Source organism: Alosa pseudoharengus, unplaced genomic scaffold (genome assembly GCF_046254945.1).
Source record: "Alosa pseudoharengus isolate Yale_2024_CS ecotype anadromous, Long Island Sound unplaced genomic scaffold, YU_APseudo_1.1 YU_APseudo_1.1_scf_6, whole genome shotgun sequence".
NCBI lineage: Eukaryota > Metazoa > Chordata > Actinopteri > Clupeiformes > Clupeidae > Alosa > Alosa pseudoharengus.
Genome location: NW_027468848.1, coordinates 42,212,488 through 42,234,155, shown reverse-complemented (window position 1 = coordinate 42,234,155; position 21,668 = coordinate 42,212,488). Strand labels below are relative to the sequence as shown.

General features: G+C 41.5%; 1 protein-coding gene across 1 annotated transcript in view; it reads right to left on the bottom strand.

Moving 5' to 3' along the window:
* The window catches only part of dnah10 (dynein axonemal heavy chain 10), a 394,370-nt gene that overhangs the window by 83,144 nt on the left and 289,558 nt on the right, over positions 1 to 21,668 (bottom strand). Inside the window, exons 59-60 of the mRNA XM_076271417.1 lie at positions 11,288 to 11,505; positions 5,595 to 5,816 (exon numbers count right to left, since the gene is read on the bottom strand). Of these exons, the coding sequence (XP_076127532.1) occupies positions 5,595 to 5,816; positions 11,288 to 11,505 (440 nt within the window). The remainder of the gene's footprint in view (positions 1 to 5,594; positions 5,817 to 11,287; positions 11,506 to 21,668) is intronic.

The following is a 21,668-nucleotide window of genomic DNA, read 5'->3' as shown; positions in this document are numbered from 1 at the left end:
TGTTTGCTCAACTACAAGTTTTTTTTGTCGAGTTTCATTTTTCCTCAAAATATAATTTGTGTGCTCGCTCAAAATATTTTTCTGTGCTCAAATTGAGCTATTGCTCGCTCATAAAAGTGGAACAAATGTAACTCCATAAGCATGCGGCCTCTATACAGACATCAACCACATTCAGGCATTTCCCACATCTTAAATAAACATGATGTTTGAATAGTCAGTTGGAGAAGAGAGGGAAATTAACCTGGCTAGGTTACCAGCGAGAGTTCTGATTTTTAAATAGTTTGCTGGATAAGTTAATGAAGCTACCAGAGAGAGATGTAACACAGGGAAGTAAGATGAAAGAACTAGGACCCAGGGACATGTCAATAATCCAGCAAAAGGTAACAAAGATATGTATTTTCAACCAAAGGATATCTAAGACCTGAAAAAAACCTCTTTCCACCTTAAGAAATTACACAAACTCATCTCTCAGCACCAGCCAGCTAGCTACAATTTCCCTCGGGATGAATAAAGTATATATCTATCTACAGTATTTAGCTGCACACAATTTGGTAATGATGGTAGTTGTGAATAGTAGCAACCGAAGTCTGAAGTATCATCACAGAGGGTAGTTATTCCTGCCATTGAGGCCAATGCCAATTCAGGAGAATATTGCAACTAATGTCGCGACCACCATGTGCAAGTATAAATGGTTACGCCGCTCACATTGCCACGTTACCGGTCGGGAGTGGCGAGTATGTAGAAGCCATTACACTGAACAAAGTCAATCAACACTGTTCTGCTCATCTACCTCATGTGTACTTCAACCTTACAGTTACAATAGTGTTATTGGGGGCCAAACAGCGAAGCTGCGAAGGCATCCATTGAGTTACTAGCTTTTCCTATTATTATTACACTTCTGCCATTGGAGTCTATGGCAGCCCATAGAACGCCTGGCTAAAAAGTTCAGATTTTTTGGCAGAAAGTTTCGGGACACCCCACTGACCACTCACACTTATTTACGGACCTCTGAACCCAGCCATCTAGCGCCACCAACAGGTCAAAATCTGGCCGATAATTGAACCGCTGGGTCTAAAGTTATGAAATTTGGTACACTGATTCAGCACTGTCCCATGATCACTCTCACCAATTTACAGAACTCTATGCCCAACACTCTAGCGCCACCAATGGGTCAAAACTGGATTGCATTAACGCATGTGAAGATTGAACGGTGCATCCGATTTTCACAAATCAGGCACTGTTGGAATCCCTGGACCGACCTAAGTTCAATGACTTCTATTACGCCACTTTCCGCCATATTGGAACTCCGCCATATTGGATTTAGTCCAAACTCTACGAAAAGTTTCAGCATTCACAAATTTCATCCGATTTTCACAGAACTTGGCGGAGATGATCTTCTGCTCGAGCTGCACAAACGATACTTGTCAGATTTTTCAATTTCATTTTTGTTTGCTCGTGACAGCCAATCAAATATGGCGATGAAGCCACCAAACAGGAAGTGGGCTAACATCTTGGCTATGCTTTAATGTATGAAGTCCAAACTTGGTACAGGGACTTGGTATCTGATTGTGAGGACGCACTAGGAAATTGGCATCATGTGGCCTCTATAGGGGGCGCTGTAATACAGGAAATGAGCTTGTATCTCAGCAACGCTTTGGTGTACAAAGTCCAAACTTGGTATAAGGACCTGTTACCTGATTATGATGACGCACTAGGAAATTGGAATCATTTGGCCTCTAGGGGTGCTGTAATAGACAAATTGAGCTCACATCTCAGGAAATCTTTGATGTATGAAGTCCAAACTTGGTACAGGGACTTGGAACCTGATTGTGAGGACACAGTAGGAAATTGGCATTATTTGGCCTCTATAGGGGGCGCTGTAATACAGGAAGTGGGCTCATATCTCAGCAACGCTTCATTGTATGAAGTCCAAACTTGATACATGGACATATTAGCTGATTATGAGGACATGCAAGGAAAGTGGTCTCATTTGGCCTCTAGGGGTGCTGTAATAAAGAAAGTGAACTCACATCTCAGCAACACTTTGGTGTATGAAGTCCAAACTTGGTAGAGGGACATGGTAGCTGATTGTGAGAATGCACAAGGACATTGGTGTAATTTGGCTTCTTGCTGTGAGTGCTTGCTCATGCCATGGCAACGCCATTCTTGCTATAGCGCACTGCTTGGCCCCCACATTGCTGCTTGCAGCTATATTTAATACATTATCATTGCATTGAACTGTCTTGCACTATATTTATATTTAATCTTAAACCTCAGTCTATACTGATATTGCACTATTCCCACCCTTTTTCAACTGTCTATTGCATCTTGCGTGTGTCTGTTGACTGTCCACGACTTGGCAACCTTGACAGGGACAACAAGGAGGCAGATATCCCCAGACCCCCCCCCCCACCCCCGGTAATTGCATTACCCTATACCACCCATAGTGTCTATTTATTTATTTGCGAAAATTTTATTTATTCTCATACAAAGCCATATTCTACTGCCCTTCATTCTATTATTACTGTTCTGTTTTTATTCTTTTTACTCTTTTTATGTTTGTTTGTTTTTATTCTTATATGTTAAGTGAGTGTTGTACTTTGAGAGCAAGTTTAAGTTTAACTGGAGTCAAATTTCTTGCTTGTTTACGCCAGTGTTTGTCAAACTGGGGTACGCGTACCCCCAGGGGTACGTGGACTGATTTCAGGGGGTACGCGAAAAAGGTCAAACGTTGGTCATTTTCTCTGACCCACATTGGTAACTTACCTTCCGCATTTGCACTGCACAATAAAACTTATTTTCTCCGCATTAACAACATATTCAAGGGTGGAGACAGAGAGGTAGAGCTTTTATAATGGTCTTTGCAGCCTGCTGCAGCGCTGATTAGCTCTGCGTCATAATAAACGTTGCTATGACGATAGATATATATTATTTGTCGCGCGCAAAAAACAAAAACAAATCCTGTCAGAAATCTACTACGGTTGCGTCTATTTGACAAAAAAAAAAATCATTTCAATCAATGGATAAATGGCTGAAACGGGTTCAGCCCATACCCAGAACGACAACAGAAACGTCAAAGGAGTCACCTGTTGTCGGGCCAAGCTTTTCAGGTCACATAGCAAATCCTAACTCTGACGAGAGGCCTGATGCTAGCCAAACCAACATGGACAGTGATGGAGACGGGGAGACACAGACTCTTCCCTCGAGACAACAAGACGATGGTAGGGAGGCACACTCAAAGATAAGAAAATATAACGAAGATTATATAACTCTGGGCTTCACATACACAGGCAATGCGAATTTCCCTCAGCCACAGTGTGTCATATGTGCGCAGGTTCTGTCTAATAACTCGTTGAAGCCTTCACTCTTACAAAGACATTTAGAAAAACGAAACATTGCCATTTGAAAAAAAAGCCACGGGAGTTTTTTGAGCGACAATTGAGACTGCTTTCTATCACCAAAAAATGTCTGATCGCGCCAGATGCTGTAAATAAGGCAGGAGTAGAAGCGTCTTACATGGTCAGTTACAGAGTGGCCAAGGCAGGCAAGCCTCATACTATTGTGGAGGAACTGATTGTCCCTGCTGCTATGGACATGGCTGAGAAAATGTTGGGGGAAAAGGCTAAACATACTTTCCAGAATATGCCTTCATCAGACAATACCGTGTCCCGACGGATCAGTGATATGTCAGCAGACGTTTTGAGACAGTTACTATGTCGCATGTATGCCAGTGAATTCTATGCATTACAGCTTGATGAGTCAACAGATGTAGCGGGCCTGGCTCAGTTGTTGGTGTACGTCAGGTACATATATGGAGGGTCAATCCATGAGGACATCCTCTTTTGCAAACCCTTACCGACGAGGACAACGGGGCAGGACATTTTTGGACTCATAGACAGTTTCATACGATCACACGCAATAACCTGGACTAAATGTGTGGGTATATGCACAGATGGTGCCAAAGCAATGATGGGGAGGCACAGCGGAGTGGTCACCCGTGTACAAGCAGTGGCTCCAGATGCCACTTGGGTCCACTGTAGCATACATAGAGAAGCGCTTGCCGCCAAAGGAATGTCAGACAGCCTGGCACAGGTGTTGGACGACACAGTAAAGATGGTTAACTTTGTCAAATCAAGACCCCTAACTCGCGCATTTTTTCCACCTTATGCAATGAGATGGGCAGTGATCATTTGACACTTTTGCTCCACACTGAAGTGCGATGGTTGTCCAGAGGGAAAGTTTTAGCACGCTTTTTTGAACTGAAAGACGAGCTGAAACTGTTTTTCATCGACAATCCTTTTCGCTTGTCAGATAGGTTGCATGACGATGAGTGGCTCACAAGACTGGCCTATGTGGGAGATATCTTTGGTTGTCTAAATGAGCTCAATCTCGGGCTGCAAGGCCGCTCTGTGACAATATTCAATGTGCGAGACAAGATAGAGGCCACGATTAAAAAGCTGAACTTGTGGTCTGACTGTGTCAAAGACAACGACATTGGCACATTCCCATCACTGCAGGATTTTCTGTGTGAAAACGAACTACGGCTTGCCGACAGTGTCAGATGTGACATACGGAAACACCTTGGCGACTTGGCAGCGCAATTACGCAAATACTTCCCCGAAACAGACGGCCACGACACATGGATTCGTAATCCTTTTTCGTCACCCAACACATGCCAGCTTCCTATGCTCGAGAGAGAGAGCCTCATTGAAATATCCACGAACGGGTCAGTCAGAATGGAGTTCGGTCAGAAGACACTGACAGATTTCTGGATAAGTTTGCGGGCAGAGTATCCGGACCTGGCAAACCGAGCGATTAAGACGTTGATGCCATTTGCGACAACGTATTTATGTGAGACTGGATTCTCAGCTCTGGTCTGCCTTAAGACCAAGTATAGGTACAGACTGTTAGTGGAAAATGATCTAAGATTGAAACTGTCGCCAATTCGGCCTAACATCGCTGCATTATGTAAGAACATCCAGGCACATCCCTCACATTGATTAAACTGGTGACGTGAGTGGAGAGTTGGTACTGTAGGCATATTTTGTGTGGTTTACTACAAAACAATTTAGTTTAACTATTGCTAATGTGTTCTCTTTTTATTATTATTTTATAGAGAAGTTAAGAAAACAATGTTATCATATGTGAAAAGCAATAGGCCTACTCCAGTATTATATATGTGAAAAGTTAACAATAGCTTTAATGAGATGTTGGATATGTGTTGTATTGTGTGTGAGATTAGGCGCAGATCTGTTTAAAATAGCTTAATTATATGCAGCACATTTGTATCATAAGTTGACTTTTGATGAGATTTATATCATATGTTTTATATCTTATTATGTTTATCATATGATTCTAGTCACTATTCTCAACAAAATTGATAAAAAATAAATATTCATTAAAAAAAAAACTTTTGGTGGTGTTGGGGGTACTCCGAAAGATCTATAATGTCTCAGGGGGTACATACCTGTTAAAAGTTTGGGAACCACTGGTTTACGCAAACCTGGCCCATAAAGCTGATTCTGACACATGGAAATACCAAATAAACAGTCTTTGTTGGTAAGTGATGATGATGATTAAAAATGCAAACACACCTACTGATCTCCACTTCGTCTGTGAGTAGACTCTCAATTTTGAAGGGCTGACTGAGAGGAATTTTTCTCTCTAGTACATCCTTTTGCCACACATCATTCACCATCTCATTCCGGAAGACCCAGCTGAAGGCTCCCTCATAACTCAAGAAGGCTGCACATATCAAGCAATCACCCAGAAGACGAATCCGCCGGATCTTAAGTTCTTCTAGGTCATCTGTCCAGCTGCTCATAGAAACAGAAAAAAATAGATAATCTTGAGAACTCTGCAACAAACAGTAACAATAATACATAAAGCTGCAACCCGCAATGAACGGGGTTCAAGTAGTTTCTGAACATTGCATTTATGAGGCACAACAGCAGGCAACAGCAGGCTCAAATGTGTTTTGAGAATTGAGATGCTAAACTTGGGTAAATCCTGCAATGCTTGGAAATTGAACTTGCATCTTTCATGTTGTAAGCTACATTGCTAACCACTGCACCACAAAGCCCTATAGGCTCCGTTTTGTCAGGTTTTACATACTACTATTTAGGTTTCTGACCTACGTCACTACTCATTATTGTTCCCATAACAACCAGAATAGAGATATTAACGCCGCCATTTTGGGAGTCAAAAAATATCAAAATCAAATAGCAATACACATGCGACTGAATCTGAGTTTGCTTCATTGAGTATTTTAAATAACGCAAGGTGATCGACATCCTAGACCTCAAGTAAGATACTGTGACACAATTACTGTGACAAATTGACATGAAGACCATGGCTGAGGTAAGGGCTAGAGTTCATCTTGAGTAGCTGCACGGGCAGAGTAGCCCATCACGCCACACCCATTTTTAAAGTGCAGCAACATTTTCTTTTATTTGGACTTCAGTCTTGTTTCATGCGAAATTTCATGCGAAATCAAATAATGATTTTGCAGGGTTCCATTGATGTCACAATAGAACAATGAGCAGAAAAAGCTGATAGAATGGGTGATCCTGCTGCCCACAATGACTAGCCTAGTCTCGTTAATAGGCCTATATGCCAAAGTTACAAAGACGTTTACGTTACAGCAGACTTTCTCAGATTTTCAAGAGTGCGAACTCCTTACAGACAACTTTCCCCACTTCTTACCATCGTCCCATTTCACACTCAACCAAAAAGAATGAAATCTCACTACAGCAGTGAACAGAGAGCTTCTCACTGCACAAATTTGCATGAAAAAATATGACATCCATTCATGGAAATGGAAGGTTTTAGAATAGGCCATTGATTAGGCATCTGAACCCATATTTGGATGCAGATCATGATAATATAGCCTATCATATCTTTACATAGGCTATGCTGCTGACAACAGCATTATGTCCAGGGTTACCACCATCGTAATTTTGCCTCACGTTTCCTGGTGCATTAACGTTGCTTTATGCTTCATAACTGAAGTAGCCCAATGTGAAAAACTACCTGTGGATCTTATAAAGGTAAGCTAATAACTGGTAGGATATCATTATTAGCCTAGTTTTTGCTGTGTGTTGATCATCACCATACAAGCTGATCAATTTTAACCATTTTATCCAAACCAAATTTAACGATTTTATCCCATGCTCATTTCTACAGGCTGTCTCTGTATCCCCTCCAGTCCTTAGCAACTCCTATGTGTTCCGTCAGTGGTTCGACTGCACAATTATCAAAATAGCACAAGTAGAATAGACAAGGGATGGGAAGGATGGCCGTAAGCTTTCATTTCACCAACACCTTTCAAGCCAATGCACAGTTCCATCTTGATGATTTTATGAGGTATCCCTGCTTACTGAAAGTCACTGTCAGGATCTGGCCCGGACCGTTGGGTTTGTGCCACCCTGGTGGCCATTTCGTGTATTGTCCTGTGTTGGTTTTTGCCTGTTCCCCATGTGCTTTGTGTTCCCTGCCTGTCACCTGTCTTTGTCTCCGCCCCATCTCATTATTAGGTCTGTGCTTCCTGTCTTGTTTGTTTTCCCTCCATTTCTGCCTCCTCACCTGTTCCCTGTTATTGTCTCGTTGGTTTCGTCCAGTCCTATGTCTTTCTGTTAATTGGTATGTGTATTTCTACCCTCCTGTTTCTGTTCCCTGTCGGATCGTCTCTCTGTTTGTCTAGTCAAAGTCCTGTATGTAAGTAAGACATTCTTTAAATGTAAAGTTTGTGTTTAAAATAAATTCTGTTTTGTCTGTAAGTCTGCCTGGTTGAGTCTTGCACTTGGGTCCTCCTGCACAACCCTGACAGTACGATCCGACCACAAATGGACCCAGCAGACTTGGATTTCCCAATGGAGGAGCTAAATCAAGTGGAGTACACCCTCAGCAGGCTCAACTCAGAGCTAGTGAAGTCCACTGACCTGGAGCGCCGGCATGCCATTTGTTCTTTGATGGAAAGGACTATTTCCTCAAGGCCTTGGCTACAGAAGGTTCCAGGAATGGCTACCCTGGCCGACCAGCTCTCAGGTCTGGGTAAGAGACTTCAGTCCCTCCTTGTTCCCTCCAGTAATCCAGTTTTTGAGGCTGCTAGTCTCCCGCCTGACCCTGCCCCTCCAGCCCATTTCCAGGGGCTTAGGGTGGGCGTGCTGCGCCTTCAGCCGGCTGCTTCAGGTCCAGAACCCCAGCCTCAGGAGTTCCAGTTCCCCCCAGAACTCATCCAGGTCCCTCAGGCTCCCTCCAGGAGGACATCCGACACCATGCCTCCAGTGCCCAGCCCAGAGGCGCCCGCTCATGTGCCCGCAGCCGAGTCCGCTCCTGTGCCTGCAGCCGAGTCCGCTCCTGTGCCTGCAGCCGAGTCCGCTCCTGTGCCTGCAGCCGGGTCTCCCGACGCCATGCCTGCAGCCCAGTCGCCCGACGCCACGCCTGCAGCCGAGTCTCCCGACGCTGCGCCGGCAGCCCAGCCTCTGCCTGTCTGTCCAGCCCCACTTCTGCCTGAGCCGGATCCGCCTCCCTCTGACTCTCCGGCCCCGCCTCTGCCCGAGTCGGTTCCGCCTCCCTCTGACTCTCCGGCCCCACCCCTGCCCGAGCCAGCCCCACCTCTGCCCGAGCCCTTCTCTGTTCCTGTCTCTCCTGAGTGGTCTGTCCCTGTCACCGTCTTTGTGCCAGTCACCATCCCCGTCACTGTGCCAGTCACCGTTCCAGTCACCGTGCCCGTCTCTGTTCCCGTCTCTGTTCCCATCACCGTGCCCGTCTCTGTCTGTGTCTCAGTCACCAGTCCAGTCACTGTTCCTGTCACTGTCTTTGTTCCTGTCCCTTCCCCTGCCCCTGTGTCTGAGTCTGTCGTGTCTGAGTCTGTCGTCCTGCCCGAGTCAGTCCAGTCTTTGTCTGTTTGTTCCCTGCCCAAGTATGCCTGGTATGTGTATTTCTACCCTCCTGTTTCTCTGTTCCCTGTCGGATCGTCTCTCTGTTTGTCTAGTCAAAGTCCTGTATGCAAGTAAGAAATTCTTTAAATGTAAAGTTCGTGTTTAAAATAAATTCTGTTTTGTCTGTAAGTCTGCCTGGTTGAGTCTTGCACTTGGGTCCTCCTGCACAACCCTGACAGTCGCTGTGTGAACCTGCGTGGCGTGAGCGCGAAATAAAATGTGAAATATTAAAATAATCGCATTGGACTCGGTGTGTACACTTTGAGTGTAAAAATTTTGCATTTTCGCACCGTTATTTCGTATCGTATCTGGTGTGTACGGGCCTTTACACTCAAACTTTTATTAAGCCTTGCCCTTTAATAAAAATTGACGACATAAGTTGTGGTCTGGCGCATGATCTAAAAATCGCTATCTTACACCATCTAAAAAGCATTACACCACTGACCAAAAAAACCTGGTCTATAGCAAAAGCTGCATATGAAGCACAGCTGAAGACACACTGTCACAAGATGTAAGCAGCAACTCCTCTGCAGGATAAATATCCTTAGGTCTTTTATTCAGTCATTGGAACAGTATTAGGGGTAAGTGTTGCTTTTTTCATGTTTTCGATGGTAGTCCCTTGTCAGTCAATAGTGAAAGTAATTAACTGTGTGTAACTGTTTTGTCGTTGACTATGACACCATGGTGAAGTTAGTTTCACTTTGCCTATGAGTTTAATAGACGAGTGTAGACACGTGTAGCCTATACTCTGCTAGTCACAAACAGGTTTTAGTTAAGCTTGGTTTAGTGGAATACCACTTGCAAGCAGATTCCTTCAAATGCACCGCTGACTATCAAAATACTGATGTGCTGTTTGAAGTTGCACTGCTAGCTGTTGAAGGGAATGACAGATGTCATTCTCATTTGTTTAAAGGATGTTGCGTCCAAAACACACCCATGACTGATTAAGAAACATAATTTAATCATAATTTGATACATCCTGGGGCCGGTTGCACCAACTGGTCTTTGCTATGCCTGGACCAAACTGCTAAGTTGATCTTTGTTAAGTTCAATTCTAAAGACTGGTCTTATGTCGGTTGCACCAACTGAACTTATGCCTATAGGCTTAACTACACCCAATCTTAGCAATGCGCGTTCATGTGGATGCCTACAGAACAATGACAACAACCATTTACTTGCCTGTTGCAAATATTCTTTGCTGTCTGTTAGGGCAACCACGCCCCCCTTCGGAGGAAACAGCGGTAAAAGTGACTGGAGGTGAATGTGTGAGATACTGATATGATACTTAGAAGTTGCACCATGTCTTCTTACTTGATAAATAAATAAAGTTCACATATATTCATCCCTTCTTTGTATCATCTTGGTATGGAATAAGCAAAGGAAATGCAAGGTGTAGCTATATCTTTTCAAAGACCTCAATGGAAACAACATGTAGCCTAAGTTAGGCTATGGCAGAACATAATGACTGGTAGGAGACTATGTATGCTAATCTAGGTTAAACGCTATTAAAGTTTACATATGTCTGTACAGTAGACTATGATACAGACTGAAAGCGCGAAGATTATCCTACGTTTTGTTTTTTTTAATCCGTGAATAATACTGACAAAGTCATATAATTAAAATGTTTATATAATATATTTATATAATAATAAAAATGAATAAAAATGGTTTATTTACTGTCTACTTTGTACACACTGCAAAAATATCTAACTTATTTAGTATAAAGACACTTACTTAGCTCTCTCTTGAAAGATAATTTTTGACTTAATTTAATAAGAGTTCAACTTATTTTAAGGAGTCTTATGAAGACAAATTTGCTCAATGCACTGGCAGCCATATTTGCTTGTTTCCATGATGAGAAGTCTTTAAATAAGCCAAACTCTTACTTGAGCTAGGTAAGTGTCATTATACAGAAAACAATACCAACTAGATTTTTTGATCTTGATATAAAATGAATAACACTTAGTTAGATTTTATTAGATAAGCAGTTTTTGCAGTGAAGTCCAAAATCTGACATTAAACAAATTAAAATCAAACAAATAAAATATATATATCAATCTAGTTAGAGCAAAATGTATTACATTTACTAATATGGGTGGAGCATTATATTGAAAAAAAAAAAAAACATGAGATATGCATGTGCACAGGCAACCCATGACATAACAAAAAACTAAATGGAATGGAGTGGTGTTGGTACGATTAGATCATTGTATCACTTTGCTGCTGATACACCACTAATGTCTGGGTCTACAGCAATGTAAAGGCTGGCAGAAAGAAAAACAAATATGCAAGTCTAAGTAGTACCCCACTGGATGAATATATTATTATGAAGCTCTTTCACTAACCGTTTATTCTCTGAGCCAAGGCCAGAGATAAGCTTGTCAGCAGCAATTAGCCTTCTCTCCATCACTTCAGCCTCCTCCTGTAATAGTTGTTTCTCACCCATAGCAGCATCATATTTCTCTCCCAGCGCCCCCAACTCCTTCTGGATAGCAGCCAGCTCATTCTGGATCCTCTCCAGTTCACGCTTACTCTGAAAGAAGTTCTTTTCCAACCTTGCAACCTATAGTGAGGAGGAAAATGCTAGTCATTAGTTAAATTGTTTGATGTGATATACATTGGGGGAAATAAGTTTTGAAAACGTCAACATTTCCAATGATACTATATATATGACATTCTCACCAGACTTTGGTATTAACTCAAAAAATCCAGACATATAAAACATTCCAAACATTAAAGGCCATGAATAAAGTTATGCACTGTAAAAATTGCTTATAGATCTATATTATATAATAATACATTTTATTTGTTACATAGCACCTTTCAAAGCACCCAAGGTCGCTTTACAGAGTACACTGTAAAAAAAATAAATAAATAATAATAATCAGCACACACTAGACATTTAGTGTGACATCAAGGCAAAAAAAACAAATTTACAAAATAACAATTGACGCACAAGACAAAAGATGCCTCATGGAGCGGTGTAATCGCCAGCATACCCGAGACACCTAACGGTAGACATATAAGACAGACAACAAACAAAAATGAACAAGTAATAAAATAAATAAATAAGAAATTAAAATAAAAAATAGTCCGTGTTAACTTAGTCCAACTCAGTCCAATGGCAATGATATGGCGTACAGCTGTGTCTTCAGACCAACCCGGAGGATTTAACATTAACATAGGCCGTTAGTATTTGTAACAGTTAGACTGCAGTCTAGAGATCACTGGAAGCATAACCGTCTGAAGTCATGGGCGATCTTGCAGATCAGCAACTCGGTGGACTTATGACAGCGACAGTTTAATGCTCCGAGAGATTGCAGTTCTTCAACGTAGCTTCGAACGTTAGCAGCTAGAAGCTGTGTAGGTATATGGTATATTAGTCTTATATTATACTAAGATCAAAATATCTAGTTTTAAAAAAAAAAACTATCAAAAAATGCTATTGTTTTTAGTGAAAACAAGCCAAATTAAAGAAAACAAGCAAAATTGGTTGCCAGTGAAATTTGTCTTAAAAACAAGCGGTAGCACTTTCTGTGAAGGTCACTGTTATAATGAGTTATGCATACATTCATAACACCTTATAATGCAGTGTTTCCCATACATTGACTAATCTGTGGCGGGCCGCCACAAGATCAACACTGAATGATTTTCTATGTTGTACTAGCCTACCGGTATTTAAATGGCTTGTTACAGATGATGTAGTATAAGTTCTCAGCAAGCGACCCCTTGCTGAGATTGCAGCAATTTCTCCATGCACACATGAGGAAGCTGATAGCCGCATGTTATTACATGTGGCCCATGCAGTCAGAAATGGTCATCAGAACATTATGACCAATCTGTTGATACTAATGTTGTGGTTCTGGCTGTGGCAGCAGCTCAGGGTCTAAAGCCAGAGATAAGCTTTGGTTGGAATTTAGTACGAGATTTTGATACCTAGTAGCCCATGAAATTTCAGCTGGGCTTGAGCCTGAGAGGGCACATGTTCTTCCAGTGTTTCATGCTGACACTGTATCAAGCTTTGCTGGACAAAGACTGTATTGATGGTCTTTCCAAAGCTTACAAATGCCTGGTAAAACTGTCTTCAGCCCCCGCATGACATTCTGCAGGAGGTAATGGTCAAAACGGAAAGGTTTATTATCCTGCTGAATGACTGACCCAACATGCCCACAGATATTGACCAAGCAAGAAGGAAGTTATTTGTGAAGAGGCACAATGTGCAGTCAATCCTTCCAACAAAGTCTGCCCTAAAGGAGCATGTTCAGAAGGCAGTGTACCAGGGAGGCCATGTCAGAGGCTATCTGGTAGAAGGTAGATCTGGTTATCAACACCAGATCTACCTTCACCAGAGAGTTTCTAATGAGGAGACACAGCAATGCCAATAGTCCTCTGAAGTTTTCCTACAAAAAAGCTAACATCTTTATAAGGAGGTCCGGTATCTTGAGATTTTTCTATGGGAAAATTACATGGGGATTTTGAATTATCGCACCTATAAAACTCTCGCGAGAACAAAGAAAACAGAAATACAGACAATTTGCTCTTTACATTAATACACAGGATTAGATGTTATAAGCCAAAATTAGGGCTGGGATAAACGATTATTTTTTAAACGATTAATCTAGCAATTATTTTTTCCGATGCATCGATTAATCTAACGATTCATTTTTTCAGTCCGATTCGATTATCTCCACATTAATTGACTAATAGCAATTTATACATGTTGATTTACATATCTGAATGAAAAAACATGAATTCCTTAACATTGCAATATATGCAATGTCAGTGTCAGAGTCAATAAAATGAGTAAATGCATGAGTAACGAAATTGACAAGCAGCTGTAAGTAAGCATGCTAAACTCGACATCCAAACAGTATTCTAACGTTAGCTTTGAGATAGGCGTACTGCTTGATTGCATAACTTAACTTAGTTTAGTCTCCTCAATATGTTGTGATAAGACCTTAGTAGAGTTAACTTTAATGCAGTAGTTTTGAACAGATTTGTGCAGCATGGTCATGATGCTAAGCAGATTTAATAGCAATTGAGCCTGCCGTGTTCTATGCAATGCTTCTATGTGGCAACAACAATCCTTCAACAATCATGAATATTTTGTTAAATGCACATGCAGAGGAGGGGCAGCGGGCTCCTTACGAGAGAGAGCGGGTGGGGCAAGGAAAGGCTGCGTGCGTAAGAAGCGCAACTCAATGAAAAGATTGGATCTTATCTTTAATTTAAATAGTACAACGCCCACACAGTCATTTTCACCCAAATGATCCTACTGAAGGTGTAGCTGGAGCCTGAAACTGATCGTCCCCCATCTAGTAGTAGTCGGTAGTCAGACACTACAGGCCTGTCCCTCTCAGGCTCAAATGTGTAACCCATGCCATTAAAATGACGTGGCCCAACACCCCCCCCAAAAAAAAAAAGAAAAAGAAAAAAACATACCCGACCTTATTTACAAAATTTGCGCTTTTGGTAAATGTAGGCTAGCTATGTAGTTGGGAGACAGGCCATGTAGAGCTTTAAAAGTAATCAGAAGAATTTTAAAATCAATTCTAAAGCTTACTGGGAGCCAGTAGCATGGCGGGCCATCCTATATCATTGAAATGTATAGTCTGGAATCGAATCATTCACCTGCTTAATCCAAGGGGCGGGCAGAGAATTGTCTTTCAAACTGCCTAGACATGGAATAGGCCAGCGCTACGACCATATCCGTATCCGGTCGGCAAAACGGCAAATACATCCTTCTTCGAAAGGAATGAGTGCATTGTGTTGCTCTACTTTCAAAGAAAAGCACAAGTCCAACTCCTCCAAAGTTGACGCCAACGCCGATTCAAACAACCGCTCTTAGTTCGCCATAGCCACCTTCCTTGTTGTTCACCGTCGCAGGATGTCGTTATCCTGTTAAGCCCGCCTTAAGACTCTCTAACGATTGGAGAACATCCACGATGTTAAGCCAATAGAAATTCCTATGGTTCGATACTAGACGTACAGGCTGAGCAAATTAATTTGCCGCCGCTAGGGTGCGTCTAGATTTCTAGGCTAGGGAGCCAGTGCAGTGAGGCTAAAACAGGAGTAATGTGATTACAGTACTTTGTCTTAGTAAGAAGCCGGGCAGCAGAATTCTGAACAGTTTGAAGTCTCTTTATAGATTTTTGGCTCAGACAAGAAAAAAGACTATTGCTGTAATCCAGGCGTGAATAAATAAATGCATGTATAATGGTCTCAGTGTCTTTAAAAGTTAAGATGGAACTAATCTTGGAAATATTTCTGAGGTGATAGAAACAAGACTGTATGAGCTTTGTGATGTGACGTTCAAAGCTTAACCCTTTAGGCGCCAGAGGTTTTTTTCCGAAACGATCAATTTTGACATCTTCATTTCAAAAGGCTATATCTTAAAAGTGATAAGAGATAGAGACTTTCTGTAAATTAGAGAAATATTAAGGATGACCCAAAGTTTATGTAGAGATTAAATGTGTATATCTAATTTGCATATTATGACGTCATATGGTGGCGGCCATCTTGGATTATAGAATTTTCATGAAAAGTTGCATGTTTGAATGATAAAATGCACCACTTCTTTCCCCCCAAAATGTCCCTCACCTTCTGTATGCTATATTGCACAATACTGAATGCTCAGGTAAATAGTAAGTAGTGAACAAACTGTGTAAATCATTACTAATAAATGGCAAAAACAAACCAAATGCATGTAGCGGTAGACTGGCCTTTTGCTGTAGAGATTTTCCATTTACTACATACAGTAGGCACTCTGATTCCATGTATGGGGCACATATATATTATTCAGATGACACACAAACACAAGTAGACAAGACCTGTTTAGTTCAAAAGCTCATTTGCCACGGCAAGGCACAGATCAGGAGTGAGATGACGAGACAAGACAAGAGACAATGTTAGTATTTTTTTTCTTTTTGTTGTTTTTGTTGATGTTTTTTTGTTTTTTTTCTTAGCTGACAGACACACACATCACAAGGACATGAACACACAAAAAGGAACACATAGTGTATGTCCTAAATGATGAGGGAAATAGATAGCAAATCAACAGTGTAAATCATTACTAATAAATGGCTGACATTTTTTTTTTATGTAGCAGGCCTTTTGCTGTAGAGATAATGACTCCCTATCCCTATCCATACAGGGCCGGCATTCCCATCATCTTGTGATAGACTATGCATGACCTAATGTGTGTGTGTGTGTGTCGGAGAGGGAGAGGGAGAGAGCGTGTCACCACCTCCACCATGCGAGCAGCATGGCCAGATATGCCTCGCGCGTGCCGAGTGGAGAGAATTTGCGCAGCTCGGACTAGGCCTACTGTCATTCTCATTGCGACTCCCCACACTGCCACTACGTTCCCCCCTAACTGTCCTATGAGCACTTCGACCTCGTCTAACATACCCAGTGGCATTAGACAAAGGCTCCACCACGTTACTATCGCCGCGATTGTGGAGAGGCACACGTTCAGAAGACAGAAGCTAGCTAACGCTATGGACATTATGCTACCTCCAGCCTCGTTCGCCACACCACTAACACCCTGCTAACTTCCCGATGAACACTCCGAACCCGTGAAACATTATTCCCACCAGTGACATTGGGCAAACGATTCAACGTTTGTGCTTGGTGTAAGCTAAACTATGGAGTAAACTCTCACTTTGTCCAGCTGCATCATTGCAAGGCAGGGACGCATCTGAAGCCTCACTAAACGAATCACCGTCATTTTCTGAAGGCAGATATTCCCCTTCAGAATCAGGGTCCGTGAATAGAAGACCCAACACTTCATTTCAGGTAAACTTTTTTGATGCCATTAGACGATAATCTAATGCAAATACTCGCTGACGTTGACAATATCGCTCTGACAAAGTGGCTCACACGCACACTAGCTCCGGTATTTCACGCACTGATTCAATGGGCTGTAGCTAGAAAGTTTTGTTTAAAGCGTGCCCTTTTTTTGACTCGGGGATGACGTATGACATGTCTGCCATCTAGTGGAGTGGAAGTCGAACGAAATATGACACCCTATTTGACTAAATCGGCCGTTTTATTCAGTACCGCATCTTGTCGACTATAGTCGACTGTGGCGCCTAAAGAGTTAAATTACTGTCAAACCAGACACCAAGATTCTTTGCAACAGGTTTTACACAGTCTAAAAATTGAAAGGGACCTAAGGATGGTATCATTTGTTTCACTATGTGCTGGGATCCAATGATGAGGACTTCTGTTTTGTCAGAATTCAACCGGAGGAAATTGTTTGACATCCAGTTTTTTATGTCACAAAGACATTCATTTAAGGAATTCAGCATACTAGGATCAGAGGAACTAATGGGCAGGTACAGCTGTGTATCATCAGCATATAAGTGGAAGGAGATACAGTGTTTCTGGATAATGTGCCCTAGAGGAAGCATGCATAAACAAAATAAGATTGGTCCTAAAACTGACCCTTGAGGTACCCCATACATGACAGGAGAAAATGAAGATGTGTAACTGTTTGCAGAAACACAAAACTTGCTATTTGACAAGTAAGATGAAAACCATTTTAAGGCTGTACCAGAAATTCCCACCCAATGTTCCAGTCTATGCAGCAGTATGCTGTGATCAATAGTGTCAAAGGCTGCGCTAAGATCAAGAAGTACAAGGACAGAACACATGCCATCATCAGCTGTTCTTAAAAGGTCATTTGTAACTTTCAGCAGTGCTGTCTCAGTGCTATGATACTTTCGGAAACCAGATTGTAGCTTTTCAAAAAGATTATTATTTTCCAGTGCAGAGACAAGCTGCTTGGACACTAATCTTTCAAGAATCTTTGATACAAATGGTAACTTGGAAATAGGTCTGTAGTTTTGAGGTAGAGATGGATCAAGCCCTGATTTATTTAGCAATGGGCTCACACTTGCAGTTTTAAAGTAATCAGGGACAATGCCATTTAAAAGTGAACTATTAAAAATAGAAAGCAAACAGGACCCAACAGATTCAATTACTTCTAATAGGAACTTTGTTGGTGCTACATCAAGAGGACTGGAAGATACTGTCATATGTGACACTGTCTCTAGAAGTTCAGACAGAGTAACTGTATTGAAGTGGTTTAAAGTACGCCTATCCTGTAAGAAAGAGACTTCAGAGTGCATAGTATGAGGAGTGATAGAGGTTCTAATTGACTACTTTCTCAGTAAAAAAGGACAAAAACTTTTCACAATCAGCATCACTTTCCACTGGGACACAGGGAGTAGATGGCTTTACCAGCTGCTCTAGGGTTTTAAACAGAAATCTAGGATTATGCTGATGATCAGAAATAAGTTCTGAAAAGTAATGTGATCTTGCATCCTTAACCAAGATGTTATAGTGTTTAAGTGATTCCTTCATAATGTCATAATGAACTTGAAGACCAGACTTCTTCCATTTACGCTCAGCTTTCCTACAATCCCTTTTACAACTACGAATGCCACTATTAATCCAGGGCTGCTTTCTTTCTGATGACTTAGTTCTAACCTTCATGGGTGCAATAACATTTAGAGAAGACAAGCAGATGGAATTAAACTGGTCAACCAGATCATTGGTACAAGAGTATTCATAGAGGTCAGGGCATTGACTCTGGAATAATGCACAGAATTTTGAGGCACTATGCTAATTGAATATGCGGGAACAGAAAGAGCTGGGAGTGACAGTATTGATGATGGATGTTTCACAACTAAAAACTATACAGTTATGATTAGATACAGTCATATCAAAACAATCAACAGAGGATATTTTAAGACCCAGAGTGAAAACAAGGTCCAGTGTATGACCACGGTTATGTGTTGGTCCAGACACATGTTGGCAAAATTGATTTAAGATTTAACAATGTTTAGGAAATCAATAGCATTAACATTACTGGAGTCATCAACATGAAAATTAAAATCACCACAAAGAACAACACTGTCATAATATAAGACAAGAGTGGAGAGAAATTCTTGGATTTCATTTAAAAAACAACCTGATGGTTTAGGGGTTGAGAAAAAGGTTGAGAACCTCTGCTCTACGCATTAACTGAATCCCTGTTCCAAACAATATATATTTTTTAAATAAGCCTACAGAGGTAAGCAAACAATTCAACATTTTAAACATGTGTAGACCGACAGACCGTGACCGTAGAGGACAAACTCTCACTGCTGTCAGTATCAGCATCACTGCTAAGAACAGTAGGCCTACATCTTTTAACGTTACGGTTAAACGCCTGAAAAATATTAAGCTGCTGCTGTTGTTTTCTTTTCATGACTGAATGATTTAGGCTATTATGAATAAATGGAACGTTGTGTTTTTAAGCGCCAGAATTGACCCATCCAAAGCCACGCCCAAAAACCGCCACAGGTCAATCGTTATCATGTCATGACAATGCTACGTTTTCATATTTTATAGTCTATGGTTTCCATGCTTCCGGTTTTATTCGGAATAATGGCAATATTCAGATTGCATATGAGTCAATAAATATAGGCTAGTTGTCTAAGTGTTTTTTTTTTTTTTGTAGACTAATATTGAATGATTTCACTACGGAGCCCTGGTTATGTCATGGGGAAAAAAAACAATAAGTTGTGGCCACGAAATAGCAATTCGTTCCCACAAAATAATAAGTTGTGGCCACAAAATAGCAATTTGTTCCCACAAAGTACTAATTTGTGGCCACGAAATATTAATTCGAGCGCCAGTAGAAGCCTGTCGTGCCTTTTCTCATCACTCCCCACCAGCTCTCAATTCTCTGGTAATAAAAAAACACAAACGAGAGACACGTTCAAGACGTACCTATACGCCGGTGCAGCGACCTGGCTCTTAATAGTCTGTGGAGATGCCTCTCGCTAATAATGAATCCCTCCAATGCCAGGCTTTTCAAAATGTCTTTGTATTTCATTCCCAGCCTAAAATAGCACTCTACCATACTATCCCTGTCCATTGTGTGACAGCGACTGTTCCTGTTTGAGGAGTTGCGCTTGATTTGCTCATCCAGCTGTCCAGTGCACAGCCTATAGGCCTACCTATTTCGTGGCCACAAATTACTATTTCGTGGCCACAAATTACTATTTCGTGGCCACAAATTACCTATTTCGTGGGAACGAATTAATATTTCGTGGCCACAAATTAGTATTTTGTGGGAACTAATTGCTATTTCGTGGCCACAACTTATTATTTTGTGGGAACGAATTGCTATTTCGTGGCCACAACTTATTTTTTTTCCCCCCCATGACATATCCGGGGCTCCGTATTTCACAAATAAAGCCGTGAATAAATTGTACGCACAGTGCGTACAGAATTACGCCTGCCGGCGCCACTGCAAGACACCCTTGTACTCCAGAGATCCCTCCCTTTTGCACCAATGTGTCTATGCGGTTGCTTGAGAGGAAGTCAGCCAGCCACCTTCGTACGATACTGATGATTTTCCCTTCCACACTCAGCAGTGAGATCATCCCGAATTGGCTGGGAGTCCTCTTCCTTCAGAATCCAGACCCCTTCAGCAAATCTCACTGCTGTGCAACCTTTCCTCTCCTCCAGATGACTCTGAGCGTGTCTCATTTCAGGGGCCGGATGCTTCGGAGCCTGGCTGGACCAACGTTTTTTTAAATGGGATGGTCCAGCCCAAAAGAACGCCCTGTTACGTCATGAGCCCAAGTAGGCCTACTGATCTTTCTTACTCTTTCTAATGTTCGTGAAAAGCATCCTTTCAGATCAACGTATTACGTTTAATGTATAGGCTACAATAATATGAACTAATATGTAATATGTTCAACAAATAGTATGGACTTACTTTTCAAGAGATGGCAATTTGGTGGATGTAATGCAATGCCATCAACTAGTTTCTTTCAATGTGTTGTTTAACGGTCTTCTAGTACCGTATTTTCCGGACTATAAGTCGCACTTTTTTTCATAGTTTGGCTGGCCCTGCGACTTATAGTCAGGTGTGACTTATATATGAAAAAAATATATAATTGAACATGTTTTTAAATGTTAATTCATATTAACTGACATGAACCCTACATGAAACATTACTGTCGAGTTTTGCCATGGAGACTGACGGCCTGTGGGTCATGAAGGCACTTATTTGGATGTGTGGTGGCTTTAACAACATAAAAACCGCGAGAGAGCACTCTCAAATGCACAAGTTCTGTGCACTTTCTGTCAGAGATTAGTGGTTGCGCTATGCCTGAAACACACGTGCATACCTAAATCCTCAAATTACGGCCAGGATTCTGTTTGGGCCTCAGATTCGGACAAATAAAGGCCAGTAATAATTTTGTTTCAATTTAACTCATAAAAGAGCTCTTCTTAATATTTTATATTGTTGGTTGGTTTAATATTGTTGCCAATGAAAAGTCATTGTCTTACACGTCTCCAACACTTTGCTCTCAAGCTATCAGTTGCATGCCGCCCCCTTCTGAGTTTGCCTGAGGCTGAAGCAGTAACCTAGCCTACATTTAAACACAATTGTTGCTGCCAGGCATCAGCCTACGAATTTTATAAAAAAGTAAATCATGCATGATTAAAAAATAACTAAATTTAGGCTGAATAAGGTTTCCATTTCAGCACAACACACGTTCCATGAATAAATGAAAGTGGATGCCTTATCTCGCAATAAGCGGATGGAAATCCCAACACCCTTACATGAAACTTAATAGTGAACCATCAAATACCCCGCAGATTTCAGTGGTCATCAGTCCCGATATTTAGCAATATAATCAAACAGTAAGCCATGCC